We start from the raw sequence: 17,260 nt of genomic DNA, 5'->3' as shown, positions 1-17,260 counted from the left end.
TGGACCTCTGCTCCATATTTTTATTTAAACTCCTCTTGAAGGTGGCTATGCTTGTGGCCGCCACCACCTCCTGTGGCAGTGAATTCCACACGTTAATCACCCTTTGGGTGAAGAAGTACTTCCTTTTATCCATTTTAACCTGTCTGCTCAGCAATTTCATCGAATGCCCATGAGTTTTTGTATTGTGAGAAAGGGAGAAAAGTACTTCTTTCTCTACTTTCTCCATCCCATGCATTATCTTGTAAACCTCTATCATGTCACCCCACAGTCGACGTTTCTCCAAGCTAAAGAGTCCCAAGTGTTTCAACCTTTCTTCATAGGGAAAGTGTTCCAGCCCTTTAATCATTCTAGTTGCCTTTTCTGGACTTTCTCCAATGCTATAATATCCTTTTTGAGGTACGGCGACCAGAACTGCACACAGTACTCCAAATGAGACCGCACCATCGATTTATACAGGGGCATTATGATACTGGCTGATTTGTTTTCAATTCCCTTCCTAATAATTCCCAGCATGGCGTTGGCCTTTTTTATTGCAAACGCACACTGTCTTTACATTTTCAGTGAGTTATCTACCATGACACCAAGATCTCTCTCTTGGTCAGTCTCTGCCATTTCACACCCCATCAACTTGTATTTGTAGCTGGGATTCTTGGCCCCAATGTGCATTACTTTGCACTTGGCCACATTGAACCGCATCTGCCACGTTGACGCCCACTCACCCAGCCTCAACAGATCCCTTTGGAGTTCCTCACAATCCTCTCTGGTTCTCACCACCCTGAACAATTTAGTGTCATCCACAAACTTGGCCACTTCACTGCTCACTCCCAACTCTAAATCATTAATGAACAAGTTAAAGAGCATGGGACCCAGTACCGAGCCCTGCGGCACCCCACTGCTTACCGTCCTCCACTGTGAAGACTGCCCATTTATACTCACTCTCTGCTTCCTATTACTCAGCCAGTTTTTGATCCACAAGAGGACCTGTCCTTTTACTTCATGACTCTCAAGCTTTCTAAGGAGACTCTGATGCCTGACTAGGTCGTATCTTAATATTAAAATAAAAAACAGCACCATGGTACAAATTAATTAAACTGGAACACACAAGATCTCCATACTTAGTTAACATTTCTAATCATGTTCTCAGAGCGAATTTTACAATTCCGGTCAATGTCAACAGTAGTCATGGAAGGTTGTTTTAACCAAACTCCAGTGGCCCAACGTTTAGGCATTTGCTGTTCTCATGCAATTGAGGAATTACCTCACTACTTAATTTCTGTTTGCTCTATTCCAGTCCAAGGGCTAAATTTTTAGATGGAATTCTGTCAGGCCTAAGTGCTTATTCAGTGGAGGAAAAAATAGTATTTCTTTTATCTTATATTGATGCTTATATCTCCCAAAAAGTTTCTGTCTTTGCCCTTGCAGCAAAGAAAATACATGCCAAGGTGGCAATGCGAAGGGATAACTTTTAGATTTATGTCTACATCTTTATTGTTATTGCCATTGTATTGCATCTGTTGTTATACTTTTGTTATACCTTACACAATATTTCGTATGTTTTAACTTTTAGTCTACTTTCCTTTTTCTTGAGCTTTTTGTAGATTTGTAAGTCAATGGCTAATTATAATAAATGAACTGAACTGAACATGACAGCAGGGGATCAGGTATGCCAACTCTCCATGCACACCCCCGATAAATTCAAAGTGACTGTCCTGATAGAAGGCAAGCCCTGCAAAATGGAGGTAGACTCTGGGGCGGGCCAGACAATCATCTCAGCCCGAACTTTCAGGAAGTTAGATCGGGGGGGTGGCGGGGGAGAATCCCGGCTACATCCGTTCCCATTCATAGTCTGTGACTTCCAGAAAAGAGAGGTCGCTGTACTGGGGGTGGGGGCAGTCCACATAAAATACGGACAGTTCTTGGGCAAACTACCCCTAATCATAGTGGAAGGGGACTTGTGTAGTTTGCTGGGACTATCGGGGTTTGAGGCCCTGGGGATCCGGGTAATGAGAACCCATCAGGCCCCATCACGGAGAGACTTTCAGAATGTATGTGAGGAGTTCCCCGCCATTTTCAATGGCACTCTGGAAACATACACCACGCCCCCAGTAACCTTGGACCTGAACCATAAGGCTAAAGGCCTGGTGAGTGCCCCTGGCTCTGCGATCTAAGATAGAGGAGGAGCCAGACCACCTCATGGCCCAAGGGGTAGTAGAGCCAGTCACCAATGCTAAGTTGGAGACCCCTATTGTCACCCCGGTGAAAGTGAAGGCAGCATGTGCAAACTACAAATGCACGATTAACAAGGCGCTGCAAGGCCATGCTTATCCGGTCCCCATGGTCAGTCATGTGCTGACTTCCCTTGCAGGAGCAAAATTTTTTGGGACGCTGGATTTGGCCCAGGCGTATCAGCAGCTCCCAGTAGACGCTGCCACAGCGGAGGCCCAAGCCATTGTGATGCACCGGGGGGCCTTCCGGGTAAAGCGCCTGCAGTTTGGCGTCAGTGTGGCCCTGGGGATCTTCAAGAACTTAATGGACTCTCTCCTTAAAGGTATACTCAGGGTCCAACCATTATTCGACAATGTGCTGGTTGCTGTGGCCAGCGAAGAAGAATTTGTCTCCCGTCTCTGGGTCGTGCTGCAGTGTTTTGTTGTGGGGGTGCAGGATGGTGGTTTTCCTGGTGCTATGGCTGCTAGTCCTCACTGCGCTGCACGAAACCCATCAGGGGATTGTGCACATGAAGGCGCTGGCCCACAGCAATGTATGGGAGCCGGGAATTGATGAGACCATAGAAGTCTGGGTAGCCAGATGCCAGGAGACCCAGCCAGCCCCGCCTCGAGCCCCAGCCCAACAGTGGGAGGGTCCACATGTAACCCCTGGTCCTGCCTGCACATAGACTTTGCAGGGTCCTTCCAGGGACAAATATTCTTCCTTATTGTGGACTCCTACTTAAAGTGGCTTGAGGTAGTGCCAGTAGCATCAACCTCATCCTGGGCTGCACTGGCGGCCCTCCACAGGTTTTTCTCCACTCATGGCCTGCTCAACACACTCATCTCAGATAATGGAATGGCCTTCACATTGGCCGAGTTCCAGGATTTTTGTGGTCGCAACCTAATAAAACACATTAGGTTAGCCCCTTTTCACCCAGACACCAACGGCCAAGTGAAAATGATGGTGTGAGCTACTAAGGAATCACTCCACTGCATCATCCAAGGGGACTGGGGAGCCCACCTTGCAGAATGCCTACTGGCACAGCATACCATCCCAAGCACAATTACTGGCCGCAGCCCGGCCAAGCTCCTAATGGGCCAGCAGCTAACAACCCTTCTGGATTGCATGCACCTGAACCGTACCCCAGACCTACAAAAGGTACCCAAGGCAGTTCGGGCCCCCTGTGGGTTCCACATGGGGGATTTGGTGTTTGCCAAAAAGTTTGGGAAAGGTCCAGCCTGGATTCCGGGCCAGGTCTCCAGAATCCTAGGGGCTGTCATGTATGAGGTCACCTCAGAGGCCGGGTTCACTATGAGGCAGAACATAGACCAATTGCGGTCACATGAGGCACCCAGAGATGGGAGCAAAGGGGAAAGCATGGATGACCCACTGGCTGTGCCAGCCCCTGAGAGCTTCTGAACCAGACAGCGTTGAGGGTAAAGAGCTTGGGAGTGCTCCTGGAGTCCTCCTTAACTATGGAGGCCCAAGTATTTATTTATTTATTTATTTATTTATTTCTCAGATTTATATCCCACCCTCCCTGCTGAAGCAGGCTCAGGGTGGCTAACAACAGTCAAACTAAAACAATAAAACAGTAAATAAACAATTAAAATTTTAACAATTAATCGCAATTAAATATATTAAAACAGTTCAAAACAATTTAAAAATTTTGGTGCTAGTGTTGATTTAATTAAGTTCAGTGATGTTGGGCATCTACTTTTACTATAATTCAGCTAAAGGCAAGTCGAAATAGGGCTGTTTTACAGGCCTTGTGGAACTGAACAAGGTCCCACAAGGCCCTTACTTCTGGAAGTTGGTTGCACGAGTGGGGGGCCGCAACTGAGAAGGCTCTTTCTCTGGTAGCTTTCAGTCTCGCCTCCCTTGGCCCAGGGATTGACAATAAATTCTGTGATCCAGATCTGAATACCCTCTGGGGAACATGGGGAGAGACGGTCCCTAAGGTAGACAGGTCCTCAGCCAAATAGGGCTTTAAAGGTGATAACCAGCACCTTGTAGCGAATCTGGAATACTATTGGCAACCAGTGCAGTTCCCGCAGCATTGGCTGTATGTGCTCCCGTATAGAGAGACCAAATAACAGCCTGGCTGCCGCATTCTGCACAAACTGCAGTTTCTGGATACTAGACAAGAGCAGCCCCATGTAGAGGGCATTGCAGTAGTCTAGTCTTGAGGTGACCATTGCATGGATCACAGTTGCTAGGTCGCTGCGCTCAAGGAAAGGGACCAACTGTCGTACCCGCCTAAGGTGAAAGAACGCGGATTTCACAGTGGGTGCTATCTGGGCCTCCATTGCCAATGTGGGCTCCAGCAGCACGCCCAAGCTTCTGACTTTGGGCGCCGGAGCTGCTTTTTTTCACCTTTGGTGAACACAGCAGTCCTCTACCTTGAGCACAGCAACTTAGCAATGGTGATCCATGCCTCGGTCACCTCAAGATTCGATTACTGTAACACTCTCTACATGGGGCTGCCCTTGACTCTGATTCAGAAGCTGTAGCTGGTGCAGAATGCTGCAGCCAGGCTACTAATGGGGCTTCCTCATCAGGAGCACATTCAGGCTGTGCTGAGAGCACTGCACTGGCTGCCTGTTGCGTACCGAATCCATTTCAAGGTCCTGGTATTAACCTTTAGAGCCCTATATGGCCTAGGACCTACCTATCTGTGGGACCGCCTTGCCCCACATGTTCCCAAGAGAGCACTGCGATCAAGTTCTCAAAATCTTTTGGCTTTCCCTGGGCTAAAGGAGGCTAGGCTCAATTCCACCACAGCAAGAGCCTTCTCGGTTGCGGCCCCAATACTTTGGAACACCCTCCCAGAAGCCATCACGGCCCTGCGGGATTTAGCGCAGTTCTGCAGGGTCTGCAAGATTGAACTGTTTCAGATGGCTTATAACATCTAATGGGAGAGGACTGCCACCACATCTGGATCCATAACGCTTTTATTACTAACTGGCCAGGGTCTGTGCGCGTGAGAAACAAAATATTATATGATCTGCCTGAAGTAGCACCATTGTTATTATCTGATTGTTTTAAAATTGTTTGTTTACTGTCTATTTTATGCTGTTAGCCGCCTTGAGTCTGTATGGAATGGGCGGGATATAAATATAATGCAAATAAATAAATAAAGCAGAAGCCCCGGATTCCACACCCTCATCAGCACCAGAAGCCTCTTTATTGACCTCCTGCTTCTGTTTCTTAAGTAAAGGACAAGAACAGGCTGCTTGTATCATTGGTTCCATTTACTTCTGGAATTATCATGGTCAGTTCCATGCAGAGAGAAACATGCTGCCTATTAGCTTTTCATTAGTAATGGGAATGAAGTCCAAAAAGTCCCAGTTTTCTCCTAAAAATAAATGTGCCTCTAGTTGAAATCTGTGGCCATGAAAGAAATCATAGTTCACTTTCTTTTTACTTATAAAGTTTATTTGTTTTAAAACTGAAATTAGAGATGATAATCTCAAAACAAATATACTTAGGGAGGAAAGGAAGGTGAGCTTTTTTGTAACCATCCCAAGGAACACAAATAGAAAATGAAGTTTTTGCAAAAACATATTCACCTCCTCAGCCTTCTTAGACAGTGTAAGATTCCATGGGTTTTCAAAAATATGGATATTTTTCTTCATTTAATGATGAAATGCATGAATACTGTTCCTTGGACAAATGTGTACCCAGAAAGAACATTTTAGAAGGTAAGGTTTTATCATATGTATCCATTCATCACTCCAGTTTGTTAAATTATTTCACAGATGAAAGTGCTTCAAGTGAATGCACAAGGTATGGCAGCAAGACCTACCCTTTGACTAGGTGCATTCACTAGTTGTTGTTTTTGCTTTTAAATCTAATAAGATGAGAAGTCTAAGCTGTTGACATGTTTAGCAAAAATGCTGTAGCAGGACCTAGAATTCTTTATTCTATTTTTGAAATTCTTGTTGAATCATGAAAAACTAACTAAGTACCCATGCCCTTTCTATCACACGGCAGTCATGCTGTATTGGTACCCTTTATAGCGCTGGTAATATGACTGGATAGTCCTGGTTTGATTCCAGGCAATTTAAGGACTCTCTGGTAGAAGTGCATGTATACTCTCCTCTGTGTTAGACTACAGTGAAAACATGGGACGCTGGTAACCAAAGTACATGCTATGGTGGCCATGCGTCCAATCGATGATTGCTGATGCCATTTTAGAGGAAAAGTTAGACATTTAAAAATTGCTGCAGGGTCTTCATCAGACCCACACTGTGATGGCAGGAAGAAGGTAGGAGGAGGTAGAAGGTAAGGGATAGGAGAAAAGAGAAGCAAGATATAAGGTTAAGAAGTTTTATTAGATCTTTTAGATCCCTACATGAGAGTGCGTTATTCAAGATGGAAGCCAGAGAAGTTTCTATGTAAGATTCCCTGGCAAAGTACATAGTGAAATGCATAGGGATCCAGAAGATCTAATAAAACTGCTCAACCTTCCACCTTGTTCCTCTTTTCTCCCATGCTGTGACAGCGCCAAGTGATTTCCCCATCCCTGTGTTTTTCCACTGCCAAAAGCTGTTTCAGCTTTTAAAAAGGTACAGGTGGGGGGACTGGGTGCAAAAGATCACTGGGTGCTGCCACAGCATGGACATTTTACAACTTAATTTTCCTTTAAAACAGCACTTGCAGTGACCGGTTGGACCAATGGCTGCCATAATGCATAACTTGACTTTGAGCCTACTACATTGGCAATGCCTATTTAGGTTTAGCACCTTTAAACAAGTATATGAACTTCCATGAAAATTTTCTATTTGTCTTTCTTTTATCCAGTACCCAAGCACTTGTCCCTGTGTGGACTTTGAACAAAAATACAAAAATGGCTTAACCCTTATGATGATTTACACTTCTGCAAAGTCAAAGGAACCCCTGTGTTTGCAGAAAAATCTGATTAGCAGAGAAAGAGAGAGATATGACCTTCAGCAAGCAAAATAAAACCCAGTATCAAAACAACCTAGCAAGCAGTTTGTTCCCAGTCTGAGGACCTTGGAATGTCAAGATGGTGTGCTTCTGGGAATCTGCTATAGGTTTTTGTACCCCCTCCCAAGCATCAGGTACCAGGTGGACTGCCTGATGCTTGGGTGTGGGCGTTAGACCCTATAGGTAGAGGTCCTGATGTGCAGGGTTTTCTTGGTAGTCCAGAATGCTATGTTGTCAGTGTTGATTGATAAATGAGTAGTGGGGAAGCAGAGGTGGAGCCAGCAAGAGAAGAAATTAGACCAGTGAGAGCAGAATGAAATTTTCTTTATTCTCCAAGTCCTCTCAGAGATGAGTTGGTAGAGATGTGAGGTGGTGATGAATGAAAGAAGCTAGAAAAAGGAAGAGATGTTGGGAATGGAGAGTGCTAAAACTGAGGGATGATTTACAGTGATGTGAAAGAAACAGTGGGGTGTCAGGGGGGAGGGGAGTTAAGGAAATGAGGTGTGGAGAGTTAACATGAGCCTAGTGGAGAAAGGAGGGACTACGTTAAATGAAAGCATGCAAGAAAGAGCTGAGGGAATGCCATGAGGCACTTAAAAGGTGCTGTAGTGGAAGCTGAGTGAGGGATAACAAGAGGGGAGGAGGGTGGAAGTGGAGGTTAAATGGAGTGGGAACTAGGACCACAGGGAAGAATGGGTCTTTGGGCAAGTTTGGAAGAGGGATGATGTAGATGTAAAAGATGAAGTGTGTAAAGGAAATTTTTTGGATAGAGGGGCAATGTGGGGAGGGGACGGGGAGCAAGAAGAAGCAGATGTTCAGGGAAAGCATGGCAGAAAGACTGTTACAGGCAGAAGGAATGATATGGGGTGATGGGTTAGGGTGTCAAGAATAGGAGGATGCTATGTGGATGATGAAGTGACCATTTATAGAGGGCAAGATAGAAATAGAATTAAATGGAGGCAATAGTGGATAAAAAGAAAATGTATAAAGATGGGACTAAGGGGGAGTTGAGATCTAAACAAGTGTTTTTAACCTGCTCTTTGTCTGATCTTTAATTACGTCCCATATTGCTATTTGGAGCTCATGCTGGGTTTAAGGGGTACATAAGGAACAAGCTCAAAGCAATCCTCAGTACTTTATTATGGGTTCCTAATAATAATTTCAAAGTATGCCTTCCTTAATTTGGTTGGGAGAGTTCATTATCTGCATGTTCAGCATCCCCAGCTTCTCCAAAATTAATGGGATCTTGTTCTGCTTGGCTGAAGTATTTTTAAAAATAAAAGGCAATTTTATCAGTTACCATCTGGAGACCCAGCTTTGCCCCGATGCAAAATTAAGCTGTTTCAGACAGAGAAGGGCATTCATTTCTTGCCTCCTTCACTTGCCATTGCTTACAAAATGAACATGGGAAAGGTATCGATTTCCCACAAAAAATAGCTAAAGCCAGAATTGTAACAGTAATAAGAGGAATGCAGAGTACTGAAAAGCACAAGAGCCAGCAGCAGTCTACAATAAGCAGACTAGCTCAGGGTGCAGTCCTTGCTACAGACCTAAGACTTAGCTGTGGCTCTAGTGGCCTGACTGAGGCCTTCAGATGAAGGGCAGGGATCTGTTGTCAGGACAGCTGCAAGTTACCCAGGGAATGTGAAATATGTAGTCTCCCATAGGGAGAACATTAGCTAATGGCCACCCTCTGGTGGCTGATTGTAGAATAGTGTGCCAGTGTTGTGACTGGCTACGGGTTGTCTCTTCTGCAGATCTCTGAATAAATGCATTGTAAGATGGGAGCAAAACTAAATAAAGCTGGAATTCTGAACAAATGAGTAAAATGCAAGAAAATTATGTAACACCTAAATTAAATTCTATGAATTTTTTCTTAAATGCAATTTGAACAGTTTCTACAAAACAAAGCAAAAAACCACAAACAAGCCACCCTTTCATTTGCTGTTGTACAGCTGCAGAGAAACAAATCTTCACTTGTGCTAGATTTGCCTCCCACCTTTGTGTTTGATCTGCTACACTTATACTGGCGTGTCATCAGTGCTAAGGGAAAAGATGGAGATAAAAGTGATTGGGAAATATTCTACATGTTTTGTTCACCCACTGTATATTGTGTATACCCAGAGTGCTCACAGTCGAACACATTCAATATCAGGATTGTTGGGCGAAATATTGAAAACACCAAAATATGTCTCCTTGTTTACAGGAGGAGGGGTGTTAGAACGACTCCCCACCCCAGAATCGGGACTCAGAGCGGGCTGAACATTTTCTGTATATTTCTCTTCCATCTGAGAAGGTGATGTCTCCTGTTTCTGCCTGAGATGCTTGAACCGTTTGAGCTTCACAGGATCCTTAATCTCTCTGGCACAGTGAAGCAAAATGAAGATGTCCCGTCGGAATTTGGAGCTCATTCCAAAGTAAATGATGGGGTTGTAGAAACTGGCAGACTTTGCAAAAAGACTGGCAAGGATGCTAGTTAGATGTGGCACAGGGTAACCACAGGCAGACCACATAGAGCTGACTGCATATGGAGACCATGCAGTGATAAAGGCTGTGCAAATGACTATGGACACCTAGAGGAGAGAAGAAAAGAATGAGAACCATCATTTCACATTTCCCTGCCTCAGACAGAAAAGATTATAATAAAGGCTAAGTTACATCAATGGGTTAATTGGAAACCTGGAAATATGATGCACTTCTTGACCCATGAATAGTCGTCTCTCTCCTAGTTTTCTTGTCCTTTTCAGACTGATGAAGTTTTACACTGGGATCAGTAAATCCAATGGCATCCAGGCATGCCTGGCCCCTCTTTGGATTGCAGCACAGACACTTCAGCCATGGATTAGTCATAAAACATATGTTATTATTATTATTAATCTCTATTTTTCTCTGTTCCTCTCCATTATTCAGTGATCAACTTTTCATTTTCTTTTTGATCCACTGATATTTATTTTGTACCATTAGATCTAATTTGGAAGGTGTAGATTAAAATAAATGATCTCTTTTGGATATGCACTTTTTAAAATTTCCAGACTGACCCTTGTGACACTTCGTTCCGTGCGCCTCTGCCTATCAGTTGGATCTCCCATTCCACTTAGTGCATGGCTTGACTTGACTGTATTGATGATGGACACATATGAGAAAATCATGATAGTCACAGGTAGAAAGAAACAGCAGATGAAAATGGACACAATGTAGGCCTTGTAGATTGCTGAAAAGTTGGCTTTTGCCCAGTCTATTTCACATGTTCCATACATGCGGTCTAGGAAAAATATAATCTGGTTAATTTTTTTAATTGGTTAATACAGGTTTCTAATCCTTTAAGGGGGGTTCCATCCTAGAATTCTTAATGGAAAAATTTATCACAGTGACTTACTGAATTGTAATAAATGCAACAATAGGTTTTGATATAACATCTTTCCCAAGATCTCTGAGCCTATAAATGGCCTAAATTAACAGTCATCCTTAATGACTACTGACAAGGAATGGACTTGTAAAGCCCTTTTCTTTGTTCTGGTTAATCGGGGGGGGGGGGGGGAGGGGCGGTGTTAAAAACAACCCTTGCAGCTGCCCCAAGTCTTTGCTTCAGCTTCCCGGGGGTGCTGAAAACAAATGGTTACATGTGCTTCCACCAACAACTGTCTCCTGCCAGACCAACTCATAAATCTAGCACTATGTGCCTCTGTCTCTCTGAAGAGGCTCTGCTTAGTTCTAACTAAACCACAGAAATGCAAATATTCACTTAAATACCAGTATCCATCTGGGAAAATGAATTACTAGATTGCCATAGATAACTAATTCAGTCCCAGGGAGAAAACCATTACCTGTATAACTGCCCCATCCCAGAACTGGAGCTACTGACCAGAAGAAAGCTGCTACCCATATAAAGACAAGGATCACAGAGATGCTGCTGTTGCTGATACAATGCACTGGAACACAAAACAGCAGATGCTGTTGACATGCAACACATTTTACAATGACGTAATTAAGACATCCAACTGGAATTAAAAAAATCATAAAACTGAAAGACCACAAATCCATAAATCTGGAAGACTACAAATTCAACTACCTCCATATAATTTTTTTAAAAATATATTTTAAAGATGAAATGTTAATTGCATAAATTGTGTAGATTTTAAAGATGAAATGTTAATGGCATAAATATACCATATAACTACACCCACAGCCCAAATGAACACTCAACAAAATATTGGAAGAACACTGTATTCTGCTTTTGAACCATATTGCCTCAGGCTCTGACTGTTAATGACATAGATAACTGGACAAAACCAGGCCTGAGAAAACATGCAAACATGTATTTGCTTTTCACTGTTACAGTAGTTACTGTTTCAGCAATGTTTTCACCATTACAACCTAGAGAGAAATAAGTTATGAATAAATGGCTTCATGCCCAGATTAAATCTGAGAGGAATGAACATGGCTTTGATGATTAAAAGGTGTCTACATCAAGCCTTCAGAAGGATAGAATTAATTATTACATGGCTTACTTTGAGACCTGATCTCTCTCTCTCCCTCCCTCCCTCCCCCTCCCTCCCTCTCTCTCTCTCTCTCTCTCTCTCACACACACACACGTTTAAAAAAGAAAGGCGGCTCAGGAAAGAGATGTTTTGGGATAAGGGAAAAGTGGAATTAAAAGGAAATTATTTTGGCTTATTCTGAAAATTATTCTTTTAAAATATTAGATTTCTCTATGCCTATCTGGGATTTTATTTTCTTTCAAAAAGACCCTGATTAGGAATTGCAACGGATTGTATTCAATTGTTTACTTACTGGAAGTAGATGGCTAAGTATTTAAAAACACATTTAGGGTTCTATATTTTCCAGTTCAACACATCTCCCTCTGTCCCCTCTCACCTTACTGTCTGCCTTTCTTCACATTAAACCCCCTCCACCTTTGCTTGTTTAACTGTTTCATTATTGTCACCAACACTGTGTGGACTTTGCTCAACACATTATTTGACTTCTCTCTCCAGTCCTAACAGTTGAGGGGGGTGGGGAAGAAACCTAAAACCACAGCTTGCAATCTTTATTAGTGGAAAACAGCAAGAGTCCAGCAGCACCTTAACAACTAACAACATTTGTGGTAGGGCATGAGCTTTTGTGAGTCTCTGCGCATTTCATCAGATACAGCTAGAATGTGAGTCCATCTGCCCTTATATTTTAAGAGAGTGGAATGATTTCCAATGCCAAATGATAACAGCAGGAATTGATAATGGGATAGAAAATGTGGGTCTCAATTCAGTCCAGGAGGACGTATTGTCCTGAGCTTCATTATCAGTAGCAATTCAGCAGTCTGTTTCTAATCCTTCTTTGAAATTCCTTTGTTAGAGAACTGTTCAGCAACTGCATGTCTGTTCAGCAACTGTTCAGCAACTGCTAAAATGTCTCCCCACTGGTTGTTTTTTAAAATGTGTTTTCTAACATCAGACTTATGTTCATTTATTCTGTGGAGAAACGCCATTTTATTCAATGTTGGTGCTTCATTGTGAGGGATCAGTAAACCCCTCAGCAGGCTTTGTAGCCTCCCTCCACCCCCCCCTCCCTTCCAGAGCCAAACCAACAACGCTAGGGGGAAAGTCTCCTAGAGAGGCAGGAAGTGCTTTTGTTCTTTGCATGTGAGTTAAGCAGGAAGAGTTTTTCAGTTCTCAGCTGCAGCTCGAAGGAAGAGGTTGCCAGTGGGGGAGCTCCTGCCTGTGCATGCGGCCTATTCAAAAGACAATGAGGCCTCCAGGCAGTAAGACAAAGTAAGTCATCCAAAAGGGCAGGGCATGTTTAGATCAGGGCCAGCAGGATGCGTTTATAATCAACTTTTCTTTGTTATGCTGTGTGCTGTGCTGTGCTGTGCTAACTTTTTAAAGGCAACTGTTTTTGTTTTGTTCTTCTTTTCTTTTCTTTTTCTCTTTTAAATAAATATATTTTTACTGTTTGAATGCTGGCAGTCAATCTCTGTACCACCTAGATCCCCAACCGCTCTAGACCACGCTGTGTTGAGAAGGGGGCCCCGGGGAAGGGGGAAGGCATGCAGTTGGATAAGGTGCCAATCCTCCAGGGGTGCCCCAAAGAAGTGCTGAGGTCTCTGTGAAACCCAAGTGCAGGGTGGCAGAGGACCTTGAGGCCTAGCCTCATAGCTGGAGAGGGGGATTGGGAGTCCTGTTCCTCTCAATCTGAACCCCTAGACTGAGCAGGTGGTGGCAGCGAGCCCAAGGGGCAGGAGGAGAAATAGCTCCCTCCAGGAGTTGGCGACTCAATAGGGAGCAGACGGGACCGGGTCTGAAGGCAGAATCGGGCCGGTTCCGTCACATATTCTTTGCATCTTCCTGGACAGAATCCTCCTGGACCAAATCAAGACCTAGGTCTCCTGTCTCATTACAAATGCTGATATGTCCACATCTACTATCCTTCAGCATGTCACACATAATCTAATCAAGCTTGCTATTCTCATTCACCTGCTATTGCCCTTTGGCATCTGAAATCACCTTTATAAAGGTCATATCTCTGGTACCTGGTATTATATTTTATGACACACATGCCCAAATATGACAGGTGACATTTATGTCAGATCCCTTGAAACAATTGAGTTTGATACTTCTGGGTTAAACAATCAACTATATGCATAAATCCCCCTAATTACAGAATAGTTTTCTCTGAATTATTTTCATGCTAAGCAAAATATGAGCTAAATTCTAGCTAAGTAAAATGTGGAGCTCCATTTATTTATAATTGTTTTGTATTTATGCAATTAAGACATTACTGGAGCTACTTAAAATTACCATATAGCTTTTTTTAAGGCTTCAAATTCTGTTTTTAGATCTTGCTATGCAACAAAGAATATAACAAGGGGAACACCCCTGCTGATTTGCTTGAACCCTTTATTTGTTATGTTATCCCTGTCAGGGCTAGGTTTGTTCACCAGAATCTGTTCTTGAGTCTATTTTGTCACCAAGCAGCTTGTAACAAGGTCTTGCAGACCCTTTTTTATTAAGTTTTAAATAAATACTTTCTATTTTTTTTATATTGGTACTTCTGTTTCCCTTGTAGGAGACTGAATCTTATAGAACCATGAACAGAATGAGGGACAAAGGATTTTTACCTCGTATCCCTTCCCAATACAGCCCCCCCACCCGCTCCCAAGCCTATCAAAAGCTGCTCCTGTGGATCTGGTGACTTTTAGGACTGGTTTGAGATGTGGCCCGAGGGACTGCAGCCAAAAAGGGGAATTAGCAGTCTTTTTTCTATGCAGGAGTTCTCCAGGGTCCAAACCAAGCTACCTATACAGGCTTGCATGCAACCAGTGCTCTGCCAGCTGCACCGGTTACCAATTGAGTACCAGATCTAGTTCAAGGTTTTGGTTCTGACCTTCAAAGCCCTGAATGGCCTGGGACCAGTATATCTGCGAGACCACCTCTTCCTGTGTGCCCCACGGAGAGCCTTATGCTCCATGGATCAACCTCTGCTAGTAATCCCTGGCCCAAAAGTAGTTCACTTAGCCTCAACCTAGGTCAGGGCATTCTCTGTCCTGGCCCCTACCTGGCGGAACAAGCTCCCATTGGATATTAGGGCCCTGCAGGGACCGCAGGGCCTGTAAGACAGAGCTGTCCCACTAGGCATTCAACTGAGGAAGTGGACATTTTGTTATTCTGTGGCCTCTCTGCTGCAGGGACCCTGATGAAATAGCTCTGTTGACCCATTTATCTTATACCAGGTGGGGGATGTATTGAGAAAGTGGAGGCAACTGATACCACCAACTGCAGAATTGGAGTTTGTTTTTAGACTGTTATATTGCTTTTATATTGTGTATTGTTTTATTATACATATCTGATTTTAACCTTGTATTATTGACTGTTGTAACCCGCTCAGAGCCCATTAGGGAAAGGCCAGACTATAAATTGAAAATAAATAATAATAAATATATAATCTAGATGCTGTGATATGCTAATAATAGCAGGGCAGCTGTCTTAAAAGCGCCTAGGATTGTTTATAAATAAGATTCCCTTCTCATTTCTTGGCAAAGGACTTGACTTTTACATTATATTTGTGAGTTGTGCAGAGTACAGTGTTCCTAAATAGCTTTATATATTCTATATTGGCCATTCCTGCTCTAGACAATCAGGTAATCATTTTGGCAAATCTGTTTACTTTATTACTGCTTGGATGGTGGGGTAAAAGTGTGAAGGGTGATAAAAAGCAGTATAATGGCACATATTAAGTGGCCTACAATTAATTGTGATAAATATCTGCAACTGTTTTTGCATTGTGTATAATGTTCAAATGTATCTATAAAGGACTATTGTAATATGAGGACTAACAACATTTTGTGGTAAGAGAGCATTTTCTTTCTACATATTCAGAATGTGTCCAGCCACTGAACAATGAACCTGATTTCTTATTGGAAGTATATGGCTGAATTATTTTGCTTTTCTAAACCTATGAGAAAATAAACCAGGCTTTAATAGAATGAATCACAAAATCTGTTTAAAACAACTTACCTTTACTAGGATGGCAGCCTTTTATGTAGCGGGTCACACTTATCACTGTGAGTGTATTAATGCTAGCAAGACCAAACAAAAATGTCAGAAATCCATCAATCTGAGAAAAACAAAGAGCAAAGCAGATTGTCACTTCATATCAGCTTTACACTGCCAATAGCAATTAAAAACTATTGAGGTTGTTTCAGTGATCTTGTATTATTATACTCTGGAGTGTACAAACATCCTAAATGCACATGAGATATCAATGCCAAGGAAAGTCATCATCCATATGATCAGTGAACAGATAGACATCTCAAAAGCAGGGATGAATAGTGTCATGTGGATCAGATACATTTTAAATAAGCAGAAGGAAGTCTAATCACATACTCCTGAGGATAATTCCTGTATGTTCTGTAGATATACTTTCAAATATACAGTATGTTTATATATATATTAGTAATTCTTGCAACAATATACTATAATGTATTTGATGGTTGCTGTTTTTTTTCCTTACCTCCCGCATGGCAAAAATTACATATTACTGTGGAAAAGGGTTTTCAGCTTTCTCAAATATTCAGTATATTTGTAATTCTGTTTGCGGAAAACCACAGTATTTATATTTATACATTCCACAACTTAGTGCTTCCCCCTCCCACCCCAAATCTGTATTTTTGTTTTTTAAAAAAAGCTGCCAGAGGAAAAAATGTGTCCCTCCCACAGCTTCAAAATTTCCAGAAGCTTCACATCTGTAGTTAAGATGTCCACATTTGGGTACCACAAAAAATTGGAACTGAAATTTTGCCTTCAGTCTAATTGTGCAGTTCAAGGCGAGGAAGTTGGATGTGCATGCACCCACCAATTAGACCATATTCAACAAATATAATCCAGTTGCAGATTATACTCTTGGCCTCTCCTCTCGAGGACCAGCAAGTCAAGCAATGATGACATCCAATCAGAACCTGTCTCCATGAGAACTCTCTAGAAGATTACTTTATCATTCCTATCACAGATTATAAACTCCCTGCGAAACTAATTACCAGGCTTCCCTCTTTGGCCTTGAAGGTGTGACATCACTTCTGGTGTCACACAACATGGCTTCAGTTCTGCAGGCCTTTTAAACACAGCTCTTTCGCCAGTCGACGTTTCTCCAAGCTAAAGAGCCCCAAGCGTTTACACCTTTCTTCATAGGGAAAGTATAAATCGATGGTGCGGTCTCATTTGGAGTACTGTGTGCAGTTCTGGTCGCCGCACCTCAAAAAGGATATTATAGCATTGGAGAAAGTCCAGAAAAGGGCAACTAGAATGATTAAAGGGCTGGAACACTTAAGAACATAAGAGAAGCCAAATAAGACCGCACCATCAATTTATACAGGGGCATTATGATATTGGCTGATTTGTTTTCAGTTTCCTTCCTAATAATTCCCAGCATGGCGTTGGCCTTTTTTATTGCAAATGCACACTGTCTTGACATTTTCAGTGAGTTATCTACCATGACCCCAAGATCTCTCTCTTGGTCAGTCTCTGCCATTTCACACCCCATCAACTTGTATTTGTAGCTGGGATTCTTGGCCCCGATGTGCATTACTTTGCACTTGGCCACATTGAACCGC

The 17,260-nt window shown here is 42.8% G+C and overlaps 1 protein-coding gene across 1 annotated transcript in view; it reads right to left on the bottom strand.

The window, feature by feature from the left end:
- Nucleotides 1-9,096: 9,096 nt before the first annotated feature.
- The window catches only part of LOC132587091 (opsin-5-like), a 73,416-nt gene continuing 65,252 nt past the window's right edge, over nucleotides 9,097-17,260 (bottom strand). The window contains exons 3-6 of the mRNA XM_060259302.1: nucleotides 15,669-15,768; nucleotides 10,986-11,090; nucleotides 10,200-10,423; nucleotides 9,097-9,734 (exon numbers count right to left, since the gene is read on the bottom strand). Coding sequence (XP_060115285.1) covers nucleotides 9,291-9,734; nucleotides 10,200-10,423; nucleotides 10,986-11,090; nucleotides 15,669-15,768 — 873 coding nt within the window. The 3' untranslated portion in view covers nucleotides 9,097-9,290. The remainder of the gene's footprint in view (nucleotides 9,735-10,199; nucleotides 10,424-10,985; nucleotides 11,091-15,668; nucleotides 15,769-17,260) is intronic.

This window comes from Heteronotia binoei, chromosome 1, assembly GCF_032191835.1.
Source record: "Heteronotia binoei isolate CCM8104 ecotype False Entrance Well chromosome 1, APGP_CSIRO_Hbin_v1, whole genome shotgun sequence".
Classification (NCBI taxonomy): Eukaryota; Metazoa; Chordata; class Lepidosauria; order Squamata; family Gekkonidae; genus Heteronotia; species Heteronotia binoei.
This window is presented reverse-complemented; position numbering and strand designations above follow the sequence as displayed.